The 15,165-nt window shown below is 45.3% G+C and overlaps 1 protein-coding gene and 1 pseudogene across 1 annotated transcript; both read left to right on the plus strand.

The window, feature by feature from the left end:
- Positions 1-5,650: 5,650 nt before the first annotated feature.
- On the plus strand, positions 5,651-13,168 carry LOC125534414 (G-type lectin S-receptor-like serine/threonine-protein kinase B120). Its single transcript, XM_087540306.1, has 7 exons — positions 5,651-6,967; positions 10,548-10,658; positions 10,766-10,890; positions 11,061-11,277; positions 12,058-12,295; positions 12,372-12,503; positions 12,665-13,168. The coding sequence occupies exons 1-7, from the start codon at positions 5,674-5,676 to the stop codon at positions 12,717-12,719; spliced, it is 2,172 nt and encodes a 723-aa protein (XP_087396432.1). The 5' UTR covers positions 5,651-5,673; the 3' UTR covers positions 12,720-13,168.
- LOC147987329 (uncharacterized) lies at positions 8,782-9,763 on the plus strand (annotated as a pseudogene).
- Positions 13,169-15,165: the final 1,997 nt, after the last annotated feature.

Below are 15,165 nucleotides of genomic sequence, written 5' to 3' on the forward strand. Positions count from 1 at the left end.
TCCAAATCCTATAGGCTTCAACAATGACTAGAGGCTGGGGCGCCACCTGGTGGCACCTCCTAAGGCGGGCTTGTGCGCACTTATCTTGTCTCGGCACATTCCTCTGCCATGTTTAATTCTTAGTCTCTCATGTACACCAATATGGACGTATGCTATAACATTAGGATCTCTTGATCTCTTGGATGTAGAGATATAAAATATTTATTACAACCATTCCTTGATGGATAACTGTGAATCAGCTTACAATAGAATCAATTTCAATGTGTATGTACGCTTGGTTGCTCCACCATCTACTAAACAGAGATGGAAAAGGGAGAGAGAGCTGCCTTTAGATGGGAACCTATATAAGAAAGAGAGGGAGGGAGGAAGAGGAGTGGGAGCAACGAAGCTGAGTATACCCACCTGCTGCATGCGGTAGACTGAAAGGAGGGGGGGAGCGGCCGAGCGGGTTGAAGACCTAGGAGCGAGCCAGCTGTTGGTTCCTGGATCGAGCTGCTACTGCTTCCTTCCGTCATCCTCATCCATCTCTACGTATTCTCACTCCACACCACCTTGCCAGTGACCTTTTTAGAGAGATATACAGGAATTGAGATGGAATCCAGTCAACCTAATATGTTCGGCAAAACAAACTATCAGTGACATTTTTAGAAAAGAGATGTACATAAAAGTAAGCAGACCTTCCAGAAAAAACATCATACAGGAGACATATGATGATCATAGGATTGGGAGTTTTATGCGAGAACGGAACCTGGCAATCTATATCAAAAAGATATCTTAACTGGAAAATTAAGCAACAAGATCACACTTGAGTTGTTATAATTACTTAGGAATTTAGATTCTTACTTTTCTTTTAGAGGCCCAATATCCTTAATCACTTTGAGCAAATTTTACTTAAACAAAATATCTAAGAGTAGACTCTGGTTGATGAACTTTACAGAAGTGAAGACCGTCTAACTGGATTACAGACTTCGACAACGACATAGTCCCCAGTCAACACGACAATTCAACCGCTTAGTACAGTACATCTTCCATCACCCGGTTTATATGTGCAATCTGAAATAACCAAGAGATTGAAATAGTACCTGTAATATGTGGTCTCTGGTCTGCAACATAGATGCCAAAATCAAGCAGCAAGATCCAAAATATATCATTGACTTCGCAAGCTCCCATCACCCGGTTCACCCGGTTCATCGCAGAGTACGTACCATGGGAAGGTGTTGCCTGCGACAGTAAAATCTTTGGCGTGGCATAGGCGAGTGGCCACCCCTTCCCGACTCTTATTGTGTGCACCTCCTGTGTGTGCGTGATTGTGCGTACTAATCTTGCTAGCGTGTTCGTTAACGTATATGTGCAGTCTTGCTTTGCATTGTGGGTGGGACATGGATATGCACAAAATTAATATCTAGTGTATTTATAATCAATTTAATGTTCCAGGAACACCACTTCGAAGTGATAATATAGATAACTATATCGTTAATAAGAACCGAAGGTAAATCAAAAGAACCATTCCAAGGTTTTTTTTTTCTGTAATTTGATCTTCCTAGGTATATCTGAGATTATCACGGAGAATCATGTCGTGAAAACTGGGAGAACAATGATGGGATATGGGACACTCGTCAAACTTCATGTTGTAGTCCTATGATCATATCCGAGTCTTTTGCTTTTTTTTTTTCAAACTACATCGGAAATTAGTATATAGAAAAGTGAATCTGCCAAGAAGATTAAATTTTATTTTTAGTTAGGAGGATCAAACTGACGTGCATAGTTGCAGCTACCTCTACAGAAATATAATTCTTGCATCATGTGCATAGTTGCAGCTACCTTGAACAACAATAATAATTCTTCCTGTCATCAACATCTCACCAGAATATGATCAGTGTAATGTCATAAGAAGTCAAAACTCTCTTGCATTTGTGAACTGAGAAGTTCTTGTATCACCTTGGCCCTGCATATCACCTTGGTTGCTGCATACTGCAATCATGACAAAAAGTACATGCTATAATAAGTAGAGCAAGAAGGAAAGTTCATACAATAAAATCAGTAGAGATGACTTACATAGGTTATATTGCATGTGAAGTAATGGGCAATGAGAAAAAGTACAGTGAATATCACATGCATGTATGTAATAGAACTATAGAACAGAGTGAGGTTCTAAGATATGGAAGGCATATCTTTACAATCAGAACTTCACTATATTTGTACCCTGCTGAAAAATCAGCTAGCGTGAGGCTGTTCCAAATGAATCTGCATATTAACAAAAGCTGACCACCAAAAGTTCAAGCAGTAATCTGTTGCTTTATATTTAGGCAGCTGCATGAGAGCCTTGTTTGAGCATCAATCATTCATTTATATTCCATTTTTTGGACAGTGAAAAGGATTATAGCCATGTGCATAGCTTTGCAGTCTTTACCATCAGAACTATGTTCTATATGTGCTAAAATAAAATAAAAAGCTCTCATGAAACGTCCATAGTGAAAATTAGACATGCAAAAAACAATTAGTTCATCTACAGCAAGACATAATGCATAACCGTTGATAACAAAACATTAGGTTTTATCATTATGTATCTAAATTTAGTCATACAAGGGACAAATTAATCAACACATGGGGCTTATGTTTGGAGTTGAGGGACACCTCAAGGCATGCGCGGCCGCTAGCGAGATTTATAAACAGAAATTAAGCTGGTAACAGAGAGCAACAAACATGGTGACTATCAGACTATGCGTGTGTAGATCAGCCATCCTGAATCTCCTGACATGCATGTTACGCTTATTCAGTTTAAATTCGGATTTCTACTTTTTTTATCATGCATACTACTACATACACCGGAAAGCTTTTTCACATACAAGATGCATGCAAGATCACGAGCATGCCATATGTGTGTAAGTAGGTTACACGCCAACTCCAATCCTCATCCAACTTCACCAATTTTGCTTTGATAATATTGGAATTCACTTTCCTCTTCCATCCGGAAAAAAATATCCACAATCGCAGCGACACAGCTAGCTGAAATTCTCTACAAGATCCTCAGCATCACAAATTGCTTGTGATGTCCAAGCGATCACACTTTGCTATGACTAATTTTACAGGCATCCATCAAACAGATTTCACAGCTAAATCCTCGATGGACAAAGATTTCGAAAGCATGTGTAGAGTACCTTTCGCATATGCCCCAGCTATGAAGTCAAAGTCCCCCATGGCTGAAACCCTAATCCACGCACCACTAAACTGCACATGAAGCCATTTTCGACAATTAGGAAAAATATACAATGACATATCTTGACAACAAAAGGAAAGCTACAGGCATCCAATGCACGATCATGAAACAAATGGCACTAACTCTACCAAAATCATCTGTCATTTGCATAAACCATCAATGTCATACCACCTCCTTGCACTACCAACAACAGTACCCTCATCAGCAATTGCAATAACGAAAGACTCTTGGACAGCAATTGCAATAACGAAAGACTCTTGGACAAAATTGTTATCAGGGGACCTCATGGGTGTATTAAGATGAAGAAATTCAATAGAAAAATATCAAACATAACAGTCTTCCACAATCCATAAGCACAAACTAAATAAAAGGCTGGTTTCACAATAGACCAAGACAACTGGTTAAATGCACATGGACAAAAGAAATACAATGCGACCAAGGTTGCTAGTAACAAGAGAGCGACTACAGTGACACGTGAAATGCTGCATACAAATTAAGTATAAGCCCATCTAAGCAGCTTCTCATTGCGATATACAGTTGATGGAGTATACGGCTTCATATATGGTTTCTAATTGATTGTTCTCCATATACAACTTCTCATTGTCATATATAGCTCCTCATTTCAATCGATTGTGCTCTAAACAGAGATGCACCAGCGAGAGAGACTTCAGGTAGACATTCATTTGTGCAAAGCCTTTCAAGTAGACATTAATTTGTACAAGGCCTACAGACGAAGAATGCAAATTGATGAACTCAGCTGGTTTGTAAGAGCCCATTGTTGGAGAAAGAGGCAACACAATTAAAAATACATAATATAATAAACCTTTACACAAAGGAAAGAAAGAAAGAAAGGAAGGAACATAGCAGGGTGAAGAGGTAAGTACATATCATGCCATGCTATAACTTATTTTAGACATATTGCACTAACATCTTACCTGGTTGTGTCAACTGTCACTTGACGCCTGAGAAGCATGACAGGCGACAAAGCCTAGTTCCTGAGAAGGTAACTGCAGGAATATAATTTCAATAATCATTACACTGGCCCAGAAATCGGGAACACCACAACACTGCCAACAAATACTGATTAAGGCTCAAACTGAAATTGGACGTCCACGCTAAGTCAAATGGGAGGTGGATTCTAGTCAAATGGGAGGTGTATTTCAGAGGTCATGCTGACAATTTACATATTAGATAGATGAAACACCAAGCCATATTTGGCCTATTAGATGATTTCTATGAGTGAAGTCTTCAGGTGATATCCACATCCACAAGAGTCGCGTCTGAGGTCGCAATACACCACACTAAGTTACTACTGACTCAAACTTCTAAAGATACATGTGCACAAACCCATCTCATGTTAGCTAATTCAGCAGCTTTAACTTCACGCCTCAGAACTTGTGGGCCTGTTCCTGGATGGTTAAAGCCAGATAAGGAGGAAGACAAACCAGAGGATTTCTGATTGTCGCATCGCAGACATCTAACCGGGACACATCTCGCCGGAATCACGCCCATGCCCTCCCTCCAATACTCCTAACCAAAGAGACGATGGAGGTAGGGTGACCGCGGCGGCGGTGCCGGAGAAGCTCGCGGTCCGCCGGCAGAAGCAGCAGGCGCTGCACGATGATAAGCGTCTGCGCATGCTCGACGGCAGGTGCTCCCCGAAGGCCACCCGCCACGCCTCTCATATGTAGCGCCTCGCGCGGAGCCACACCCAAGGCCCGTGGGAGAGAGGAGGAGGCCCGGTGGCGGAGATCGAAAGCCAGAGGAGGGGCGTGGCAGGAGACGAGGAAGGAGAGGAGGTGGCGGCGGCAGGAGACGAGGAAGGGGAGGAGGTGGCAGCGGCGAGCGGAGGATCCCGACTCACGAGGAGACCCTGGTTAGGTTACGGCTATTTCGATCGCTCTGTAGTCTATCCTGATTTTTTTTCCCTACGTATCGTGGGAAGGTGTTACCTGCGACAGTAAAATCTTTCACGTGGCATAGCCCAAAGGACGCCCCTTCCGCGATTGCTTAATGGGGTTCATGACTTCCATAAAAATATGAGAACCATGAACAATGTAGCAAGAAATATTGTTTTAATAACAATAGAGGAGAATATTAAATATCGAAATAAATACCAGAGCAAAATGTCAAAAATATGTGGTTAGACTGACAGGGACTCTCCCAAATCCACTTGAGCTGGTCTAGGATTACAGGATGACCAATCGTTTTCTTCAGTAACGTGTCATGTCGGCATACTTGGTATTCCCGTAGCAATAGCGATCGACGACATGCTCTGCATTTAATGCTTGCTGTAGCAATTTAGACATTACAGACGGCGGCTACGATTCCCAGTTTGATCCACTGCATGACCACTTTGAATATGCCGCTGAATTCGACTGTATATATGCATCCATGGTCCTTGCATGAGCTCTGCTGTGGACCAGTGTAAAGAGCCAGAGAGGCATCCATCCGCCATGGCAACCGGCCAACTGCAGCTGTTCTTGATCTGCTTCTCCCTCCATTTGATCCACACCTCTGCCGCCGCCGGCGTTGCTGATAAGCTCGAGAGGGGCCAGAACCTCACGGACGGCGAAACGCTCGTCTCCGTCGGTGGCTCCTTCACACTCGGGTTCTTCTCTCCCGGGGTGTCCACCAAGAGGTACCTCGGCGTATGGTTCTCCGTGTCCAACACCACCGTCGTCTGGGTCGCCAACCGCGACCAGCCTCTGCTTGACAAGTCCGGCATGCTGGTGCTCAACGGCGCCGGCAGCCTCGTCCTGCTCGACGGCTCCCGCTGGACGGCGTGGTCTTCCAACTTCCAGGCTGCCTCCGCCGCGGCGGTGCAGCTTCTCGATTCCGGCAACGTGGTCGTGCGTAACGGCAGCAGCAACACCTCCCTGTGGCAGTCGTTTGATCAGCCGTCGGACACCTCTCTTCCCGGCATGAAGCTGGGCAAGAACCTTTGGACCGGAGGCGAGTGGCAGCTCACGTCCTGGAGCTCCGTCGACGACCCGTCTCCGGGGGACTACCGCCGCACACTGCAAACCAGCGGACTGCCGGAGGTCGTGGTGTGGCGTCGCGACGTCAAGACGTACCGCACGGGTCCGTGGAACGGGCTCTACTTCAACGGCGTCCCGGAGGCGCGCGGGTACGCGGACAAGTACCCGCTGCGGATGACGATCAGCCCGTGGGAGATCACCTACGGGTACACCGCCGCGCCCGGCGCGCCCCTAACCCGCATCGTGCTGAACAGCACCGGCGTGGTGGAGCGGCTGGTGTGGGACGTGGGCACCGGGGAATGGACCTCCTTCTTCAAGGGACCGAGGGACCCCTGCGACGCGTACGCGAGGTGCGGACCGTTCGGCCTCTGCGACCCTGAGGCGGTGTCGTCGGGGTTCTGCGGCTGCGTCGAGGGGTTCAGCCCTGTCCCGGCGTCACCGTCGGCGCGGGAGGTGAAGGATACCGCGGGCGGGTGCCGACGAGACACGGCGCTGGACTGTGCCGGCGGGACGACGACGGACGGCTTCAAGGTGGTGCCAGGGGTGAAGCTTCCCGACACGCAGAACGCGTCGGTGGTAATGGGCGTCGAGCTGAAGGAGTGCAGGGACAGGTGCTTCGCCGACTGCTCCTGCTTGGCATACGCTGCCGCGGATGTCCGGCGAGGCGGCGATGGTACCGGCTGCGTCATGTGGGCGGATGGCATCATTGATCTTCGCTTCGTCGACGACGGGCAGAATCTCTACCTCAGGCTGTCAAAATCAGAATTTGGTATGTACATAAAACATAATTCTCTGAACCTATTAATTGTAGGTGGATCTTCAATCTGGACCGTCCAGTGTTGATAAAGATCCGATCTTAACGTCATACAATTCCAAGGGAGAAAACATATAAAGTTGATACTTTGCTGGTCCACAACATATTAAAACGACAATGTGTAAAATTGTTTCTGGATTTTTTTGTCGACCATAAGCACTTAAAGTGACAGAGCTTATTCAAAAAGTTCTCATTATAGATAATTTTATTTATTCTGCAAGCATAAACCTGAAACATTTCTACATATTGCCCCGCGAAAGAAAATTCTACATAATAGTCCTAAACTTGTAATGTGTTTTTAAGTTTATATACATTTCCAACTCAAAAGAACGTTTACATGGGACAGTGTGTGGAACACAAAAAAAACATATATGGTAGATATATACTACAATAGTGTTTAACTACTATTTCTGGTTGCGGTCTTGACATGCATATTTTCTTGAAATTTACTATATTTACAAAAATCACATAAAGATAATCATTGTTGAACCACATTACAATAAAAGTAAATGGAAGTTTTCTCCTATCAATAATTTGTTAAATGGTTTCCACCTTTCACCCTCTAATCATTGTAGCCGAAATAATAAATAGTATCCTCTTTTAAAGTCTAGTTCTCCGCTTTTGCATTATTTTTGTTTGTTATTCCATATTTTACTCTATTTAATCAGTTTCCACAATGCACCTCATGTCAACATGAAAATCAAGTGGGAAACGACTTGGAAGCGATGTCACTAGATATTTTGTTGTGTTAATCTAGTGCATTAAAGAAAATCTGACATAATAATATCGACTTCAAATTTGCTCATACTTGCCACAGTTTTGCACAACTATATTCAAATTTTCATTTATTTTTTGAATTATGAATTTATTTAAAATGAATATGGAGACTTTCAATATGAATTAATAATCGTTTCTCCACCATACAATCCCTAAAAATATGTCAAAAACATAAAAAAACATGTATTATGAATTTGTGGATTTCAAATATCCTATGTTATATTTGATTAAATTTAAAAATATTTAATGAGTTTTAATTATACTTTATTCTTACGTGAAGTCCCAAAATTATTTCCCATTAGACTACATTTTTTCTTCAAAAAATTACATGCAAAATGTCAATTTACGGTAGTTTGAAAATCCTGACTAAATTCAATTTAATTTCAAAAAATAATTTCCCTTCCATTTAATGCACCTTATAAAAACAAGTATAACTTCTAACTTGAAATTCTGCAAGTTACCAACTATATAATATAAGAGCATCTCCAGCCGCGCCCTCAACAAGCCCCCCTCCCCCCCAAGGCCCTTTTTTGTCGCCGGCGTAAAAAATCGGCCCAGTCGCGCCACCAGAAGGCCACATTTCGCCGGCTCGGGCCGACTTTGGCGCCGGCGGACCCACGCCGAACCCGGCGCGCTGGGGGCACCGGGGGAAACATTTTTTTGGCGCGAAATGAAATGGGCCCGCCGAGTCAGCGACTTGCCGTCTTCGTCGTCCTCATCGCCTCGGTTCCCGCGAGAATCAATGCCAAGGCTGCCGCGCCGGTCAGCCTTCCATTTGATGCCTCACGGGTGGCACAGTGAAGCCGCGGTGACGCGCGTCCCGCCCTCTCCCGCCACGCGGCACACGACGACAGCCCTCTCACCACCCATCCGCGGCTATAAAAGCCAACCTCCCTCACCGGTGAACGCACAAGCCCTCGCCACCGGCGCCCCTCTCGCTCCCTCTCACCATCGACGCCCCTTCCCCCCCCCCCCCCCCCCGTCGATAGGCAATGGACGAGCGCTTCCCAGGCGACGACGCGGGGGCGAACGGCGTCGGCCGCCGCCATCTGTGCGAGGACGAGGCGCGCCTCCTCTACGGACTGGACATGCGGGTGCCGGGCTCGTGGAGGCTGAGCGCCGGTCGCATCCCGGTGCCCCCGGCACCCACCAATGCTGAACGGCGCGTCGAGATAGTGCGCATCCGGTCATCGCTGTCGGAGGAGAAGCGGAACGAGTCGAGGTACGCCGCCGACAGCCACACGCTGTGGACGATATACTTCGACCGCCGCCACGCCGAGAAGTTCGCCTTCACAAACGGCGTCCTGCCCCGCGGCCTCCTCAACTCCGAAGGGCGGCGCAAATGGTGGGGCGTGCCTGGCGGCACCCTTGAAGCCGTCCTAGAGCACATCGAGGCCGGCAACACGTCGCGCCTCGAGTACCCGGCGCCCCGTCCTTCTCTCGCCACCACGGTAGTTCCTGGACGCCGCGGCGAATGGAGACGGCGACCTCCTCATCGTCGGGCTCGGGCTCTCTTTTCTCCGGTTCACCGGTGCTCCGCCCCGTCAAGCCGGAGCCGCGGGAGACGCCGCTTGGTCGCGCACCCGCGGCGGCGCCCTCGTCATCAACGAGGGCGGCCGCCTCTCCCCTTCTTCCTACTGCCTCATCAGGCCGAAGACTGAGCCGGGTTTGCTCCCCGTGAAGAAGGAGCACGAGGCCATGGTAGTCGACGATGAGACCGCACTCAAGTGGGCGAAGGCGGACTACGTCCGCGAGCAGATGGAGCGCCAGCGCCGAGCCTTCAGGGAGATCAAAGCTCGGCGCCACGGACGCGAGGAGGGCGGTGTCGTCATCCTCGACAGCGACGGCGAGGAGGCGCCCGGGCCGTCCAACCCCCCGCGCATCGGCGATGCTAGTCAGGAGTGCAGCAGGGACGGCGGCGGCGATGATCATGGCGGCGACTACAACCGGTTCTACAGGCTTCTCGCCATGTAGAAGGCGGGCGGCGGCGTAGTAATGTCGTTTTTAGTTAGTTTTAATTTATGTTTTAAAGTTTTTGTACAAATATGAATGAAAATAGCGGAGTTTGGACGAGTTTTGTGTCGTGTTTGGCCGATTTCCTTTTCAAAAAAGAGCGTCTGGGGGCGACTTGGGGGCGGCGGCTGGGAACCCGATCACCCCCATGCCGAAGTTATCGCCGGTTTGCCGCCAGGCGGCGCTTTTTTCTAGCCCCTGGGGGCGGGGGGGGGGGGGGGGGGGGGGAGGGGGGCGAACGGCTAGAGATGCTCTAAGGATGGAGGTCAAATTCAAGTGGCTAAGGATTTATGTCACCTTAAACTAAATTTAAAGAGTTACGGTTTCAATGTGACATTGAACTTAGTTTTAATTTTTTTGGAATTGATCATATTCTAAATAATAGAGTCCAGTAATACTTTTCAAGCATGTTACAACGTATTGAGACCATTGTTGAGGAAATCGTTAACTGGTAGCTCCTCGGTTGGCTAGCGAGTAGGGGATTAATCGGCTAATCGGCAAGTTAATCGGCCATTTAATCAATTAATTGGACGATTTTTTGATTTATCGGCTATTCGGTGACCCTATGAGTAGGGATTAATCGGCAAGTTAACTGGTTAATCGGATGAATTCTTGAACAGGGACTGAGACACATGGAGTAGATAAGGTGTAAATGTAAGGTGTAAAATTGAGAGAAAATTCTTTAGACCTACTTCGAGTCTGTATGTCTTGAATTGGACTCTGATGGTTTTAGCCACAATAACAGATGAGCATAAAAGGTTTCCTACTCTACTTGTTGCCATGCCTCTAGCTTCCACTGTTGGCATTCTTCTCATCGTGTTTGTGCTTTGGTGGAGAAGGAAACACAAAATCGTAGGTAAAATTTGCCCTGATAGCTCAATCTAGTTGTTATTTTTGCATGAAGGGGGAACTGGAAATACATTCTTCACGCCATGTTCTAAAGTACATACAATATTTTTGCAGGTGCTATTCCTCACAATCCTGCAATGGTGGCTCCTTCGGTTAGTCTAGCAATTATAAAGGATGTCACTAGAAATTTCTCTAAGAGCAATATGATCGGAGAGGGTGGATTTAGCACCGTTTACAAGGTTCGTCAACATGCATGTGTGTGTGTGTATGTGCATGTGTGCGTGCATGTTTTGCACTCAGGATGGCCATATCCTTCAAGGAAAAAATATCACTGTTTAAGGCATTGGCACATATAAAAGCAACCATTGGAAAACTTAATTTCTAAAATACCAGTTTTCAAAATCACCAGGGGCAGCTACCAGAAGGAAGAACAATTGCTGTCAAGAGACTTAAACAATCAACACTTACCACGAAAGGCAAGAAAGATTTTGTGAGAGAAGTGGAAGTGATGGCTGGGCTCCGGCATGGTAGTCTTGTACGTCTCCTCGCTTACTGCAACGAAGGCCAGGAGCGGGTACTCATCTACGAATACATGAAGAACAAGAGTTTGAACGTCTACATATTCGGTACTCCTTTCTTACCAGAACAAATAAAATTTCTCAACTTCTGACGGGAAGTTAAATGTTGAATGCTTGTGTTCCAAACATGACCATATATTATGTGCTAGAGCATCGAGCTTTCCTAATTTGCCATGCTTCCCCAAGAAGTCAACCATTTTTTGCAAACCATTAGAGCTAGTATAATAAGTCCTACTAGGCAGGCTATAGTGTCTTCTAGGTTGTGAAATTCCTACCATGGAGGGAGGGGGGGGGGGGGGGGGGGGATGTATTACTTTTGTTACAAATTAGTAGTCTACATAAAAGTTGATCAAGTAAGTTGGTTTTTATTGCAGAGTCATAAATTGTAAGTTGAAAAACTGGTTACATGTATATACTTCACATACAGTCTAAATGTTTGTCTGTATTTTTCGACTATTTACCATGGAGCAATAACCTCCTAGTCATTCATTAAACTCAAGCACAAAAAATGAACGAAAAAGTCCATAGAATAGGAGGAAAGAAAAGTAAAAGGAGCTATCTACCTACTTACCTAGACAATAAGGAAGGCTATTGATCCAGGCGATGTTTTTCCTTTTTTTTAGTAATCAATAGTAGTGTTCTCATTCTAGAAACCAGTTAGAGCATAAGGTGCTTCCATATAACATAGTTTAAGGGTATTTAAGCAAGTCCAATGATATTTTGGAGGGAATTTTTTGAAGTAAAATAGGTGTTTTACTTTTTAATGCATGCGTTTAGCATGTTATTCTAGTAGTAGGTATCTAATTAACACGTATTTGGCCCTGATAGGCACACCAGACTTTCGTTCTTCGTTGGGCTGGGCAAGAAGATTAGAATTACTACAAGGGATCGCACATGGTGTTGCATACCTACATGGAGGATTGGGCGAGAGTGTGATCCATCGTGACCTCAAGCCCGAGAACATTCTTCTAGATGATGAATGGAATCCAAAAGTTGCTGACTTTGGCACTGCCAAGTTGTTTGCTGGCGATAGGATGGGGCCAGATCAAACAATTGTTGTTTCACCGTAAGTAATCAAATATGTATCCACACTACAAGAAATTTTGTGGATCTAATTGCTAACATTATTGATTTCCATGAAGGGGGTACGTAGCTCCAGAGTATGTACGGGGAGGGCAGATGACACTGAAGTGTGATGTCTATAGCTTCGGAGTTATCATCCTTGAGACGCTTAGCGGGCAAAGGAACAGTGTCTTGCAAAGGGTCCTTTCTCGGTAAGTCTGAATAAATCATAAATTCATGTTTCTTTGAAGAGAACCCAAGATTCTTATTGATATCGGTGTTGGAACATTAAGTATTTACTCTCTTTCTTAGATGAGCCAAGAACATTAAAAAAATTATAAACTCTGACCGAACTCAAAATTCTTTTTGGCAGGCATGGGAACTATGGGAGCATAATAGCATTGTGGAACTTCTCGACAAGGAAATGATGTCGCTATCCGAGTCTGAGACACAAATATTATTTGAGCTAAAACGTTGCATCCAGATAGGACTCCTATGTGTCCAGGAAAGGCCAGATGACAGACCAACCATGTTTGGAGTCGTGACCATGCTGACCAGCACGAAGTCGCATATCGATCGACCAAGAAGGCTGGTGTTGGATAATAGAGAAGTTATGTCTGCTGATTTTTCCATTGGGCTTGGGCTGATCTCTTGAGCCCCACTACAATTGATTAAACACAATTACCATCAAGCCGAGCGAGCTATTGTTGCCTAGCTAGCAATCAGTTTAAGTATATTTGTAGGTAGGTTTGTCTACACGCAGTTTTTTGTTGGGATCTTGTTACATTATCTTTATTTATCTTGCGAACCATATTTATTATAGAAAGTTACAGAATAGCGACTTTAAATATATAAAGGAAATAATTGAGAAGATACAGAGTTATTCAAACGGCAAAATCTATACTGGAGGTGGGCGGTTGGTGCTTATTAGTGCGACACTCACTAACATGCTTATGTGTTTGTGGATATTCTATGAAGTGCTGGTGAGAGTCTATAAAAAATAGAATTTCTTCCAATCAAGATTTTTCTTGGGAAATTTGTAATTTAAAAGAGAGGTACATGGTAGTGAAGTGGAGGTATTCTATTCTCTATAGAGCAAAAGTGCATGGGGCCTTCCTATTCAATATTTAAGTATAAAATGTGTCTCTTCAAAGAATGGATTTTTAAACTACTCAAGGAAGATGGCGTGTGGGAAGATTTAATATGAAATAAATAACTATGTGGTGAGCCGCTATCGACACTCTCATGGAAGGCAATGAACATTTTTGTTTGGCCTCATGAAGGCTAAATTCCTATTATTTCAGTTTGAATCTAAACAATAGGAACAATGCCAATCTTGGAAAGAAAAATGGCTACGTGACAGTCATTCAAAAACTTCGGTTCATGCATCTTTTTGACATCACTAGACAAAACTAAATTTCTATCCGGGAGAAGTTGTGTGGTGCCCAACATAATATCAAGTTTCAACAGCTAATTGTTGATCTAAATTAACATAATAGAGTGAAACACTTTATGCTAATTTTGAGGTTGTTCAACTTGATGATGACAAAAATGCCTTGAGAAGGGAAACATACTGGTCTAGGTCTAGGACATTTTCAAGTAGATTGTTGTACAAGCCACTTATTACTACTGTCTTTAAGTGTCGTAGCACACATATTTTGTGACTATGCACACCTCCCAAAGTAAAGATTTCCTTATGAGGTGCTATTGTTAGTAAAGATAATCCAAGTGGAGCTAGAGAGATTTCACATCTCTTGCTTGATTTTCATTTTGCTCGTCTCAAATGGTTGGTCATTAAGTGGTTTTTATTTCAAACCATCCTAAATATAATCTTGATATGTTTCTCTTCATGAAAACCCACAGTCTATAAGTGTTAGGGAACATAGCATGCAATTTCAAAAAAATTCCTACGATCACGCAAGATCTATCTAGGAGATGCATAGCAACGAGAGGGGGAGAGTGTGTCCATGTACCCCCGTAGACCGAAAGCGGAAGCGTTAGCATAACGCGGTTGATGTAGTTGAACGTCTTCGCAATCCAACCGATCAAGCACCAAACGTACGGCACCTCCGAGTTCTGCACACGTTCAGCTCGATGACGTCCCTCGAACTCTTGATCCAGCAAAGTGTCGAGGGAGAGTTTCGTCAGCACGATGGCGTGGTGACGGTGATGGTGATGTGATCCGCGCAGGACTTCGCCTAAGCACTACGACAATATGACCAGAGGAGTAAACTGTGGAGGGGGGCACCACACACGGCTAAGAGAACAATTGATATGCTTTGGGGTGCCCCCTGCCCCCATATATAAAGGAGGAGTGGAGGAGGCCGGCCCTAGGGGGCGCGCCAAGTGGGGGAGGGAACCGACTTGGACTCCTAGTCCTAGTCGCCCCACTTCCTTCTTTCGGAGGGGAAAGGGGAAAGGAGAGGGAGATGGAGAAGGAAAGGGGGGCCACGCCCCCTCCCCTTGTCCAATTCGGACTGCCCATGGGGGGGCACCACCTCTTGTGGGCTGCCCTCTCTCTCCCCTATGGCCCATGTTAGCCCATTACTTTCCGGGGGGGGGGGGGTCCGGTAACCCCTCGGTACTCCGATAAATATCCGAAACACTCTGAAACCATTCTGGTGTCCGAATACTATCGTCCAATATATCAATCTTTACCTCTCGGCCACTTCGAGACTCCTCGTCATGTCCGTAATCTCATCCGGACTCCAAACAATCTTTGGTCACCAAGACACATAACTCATAATACAAATCGTCATCGAACGTTAAGCGTGCGGACCCTACGGGTTCGAGAACTATGCAGACATGACCGAGACACATCTCCGATCAATAACAAACAGCGGAACCTGGATGCTCATATTGGTTCCTACATAT

Source organism: Triticum urartu, chromosome 2A (genome assembly GCF_056163025.1).
Source record: "Triticum urartu cultivar PI428250 chromosome 2A, HENAU_Tu73, whole genome shotgun sequence".
NCBI lineage: Eukaryota > Viridiplantae > Streptophyta > Magnoliopsida > Poales > Poaceae > Triticum > Triticum urartu.

Coding starts and splice junctions, on each gene's coding strand:
- LOC125534414 (XM_087540306.1), top strand. CDS start 5,674: ATGGCAACCGGCCAACTGCAGCTGTTCTTGATCTGCTTCTCCCTCCAT. Junction 6,968..10,547: donor GCTGTCAAAATCAGAATTTG/GTATGTACATAA, acceptor CCACAATAACAG/ATGAGCATAAAAGGTTTCCT. Junction 11,278..12,057: donor TTTGAACGTCTACATATTCG/GTACTCCTTTCT, acceptor TGGCCCTGATAG/GCACACCAGACTTTCGTTCT.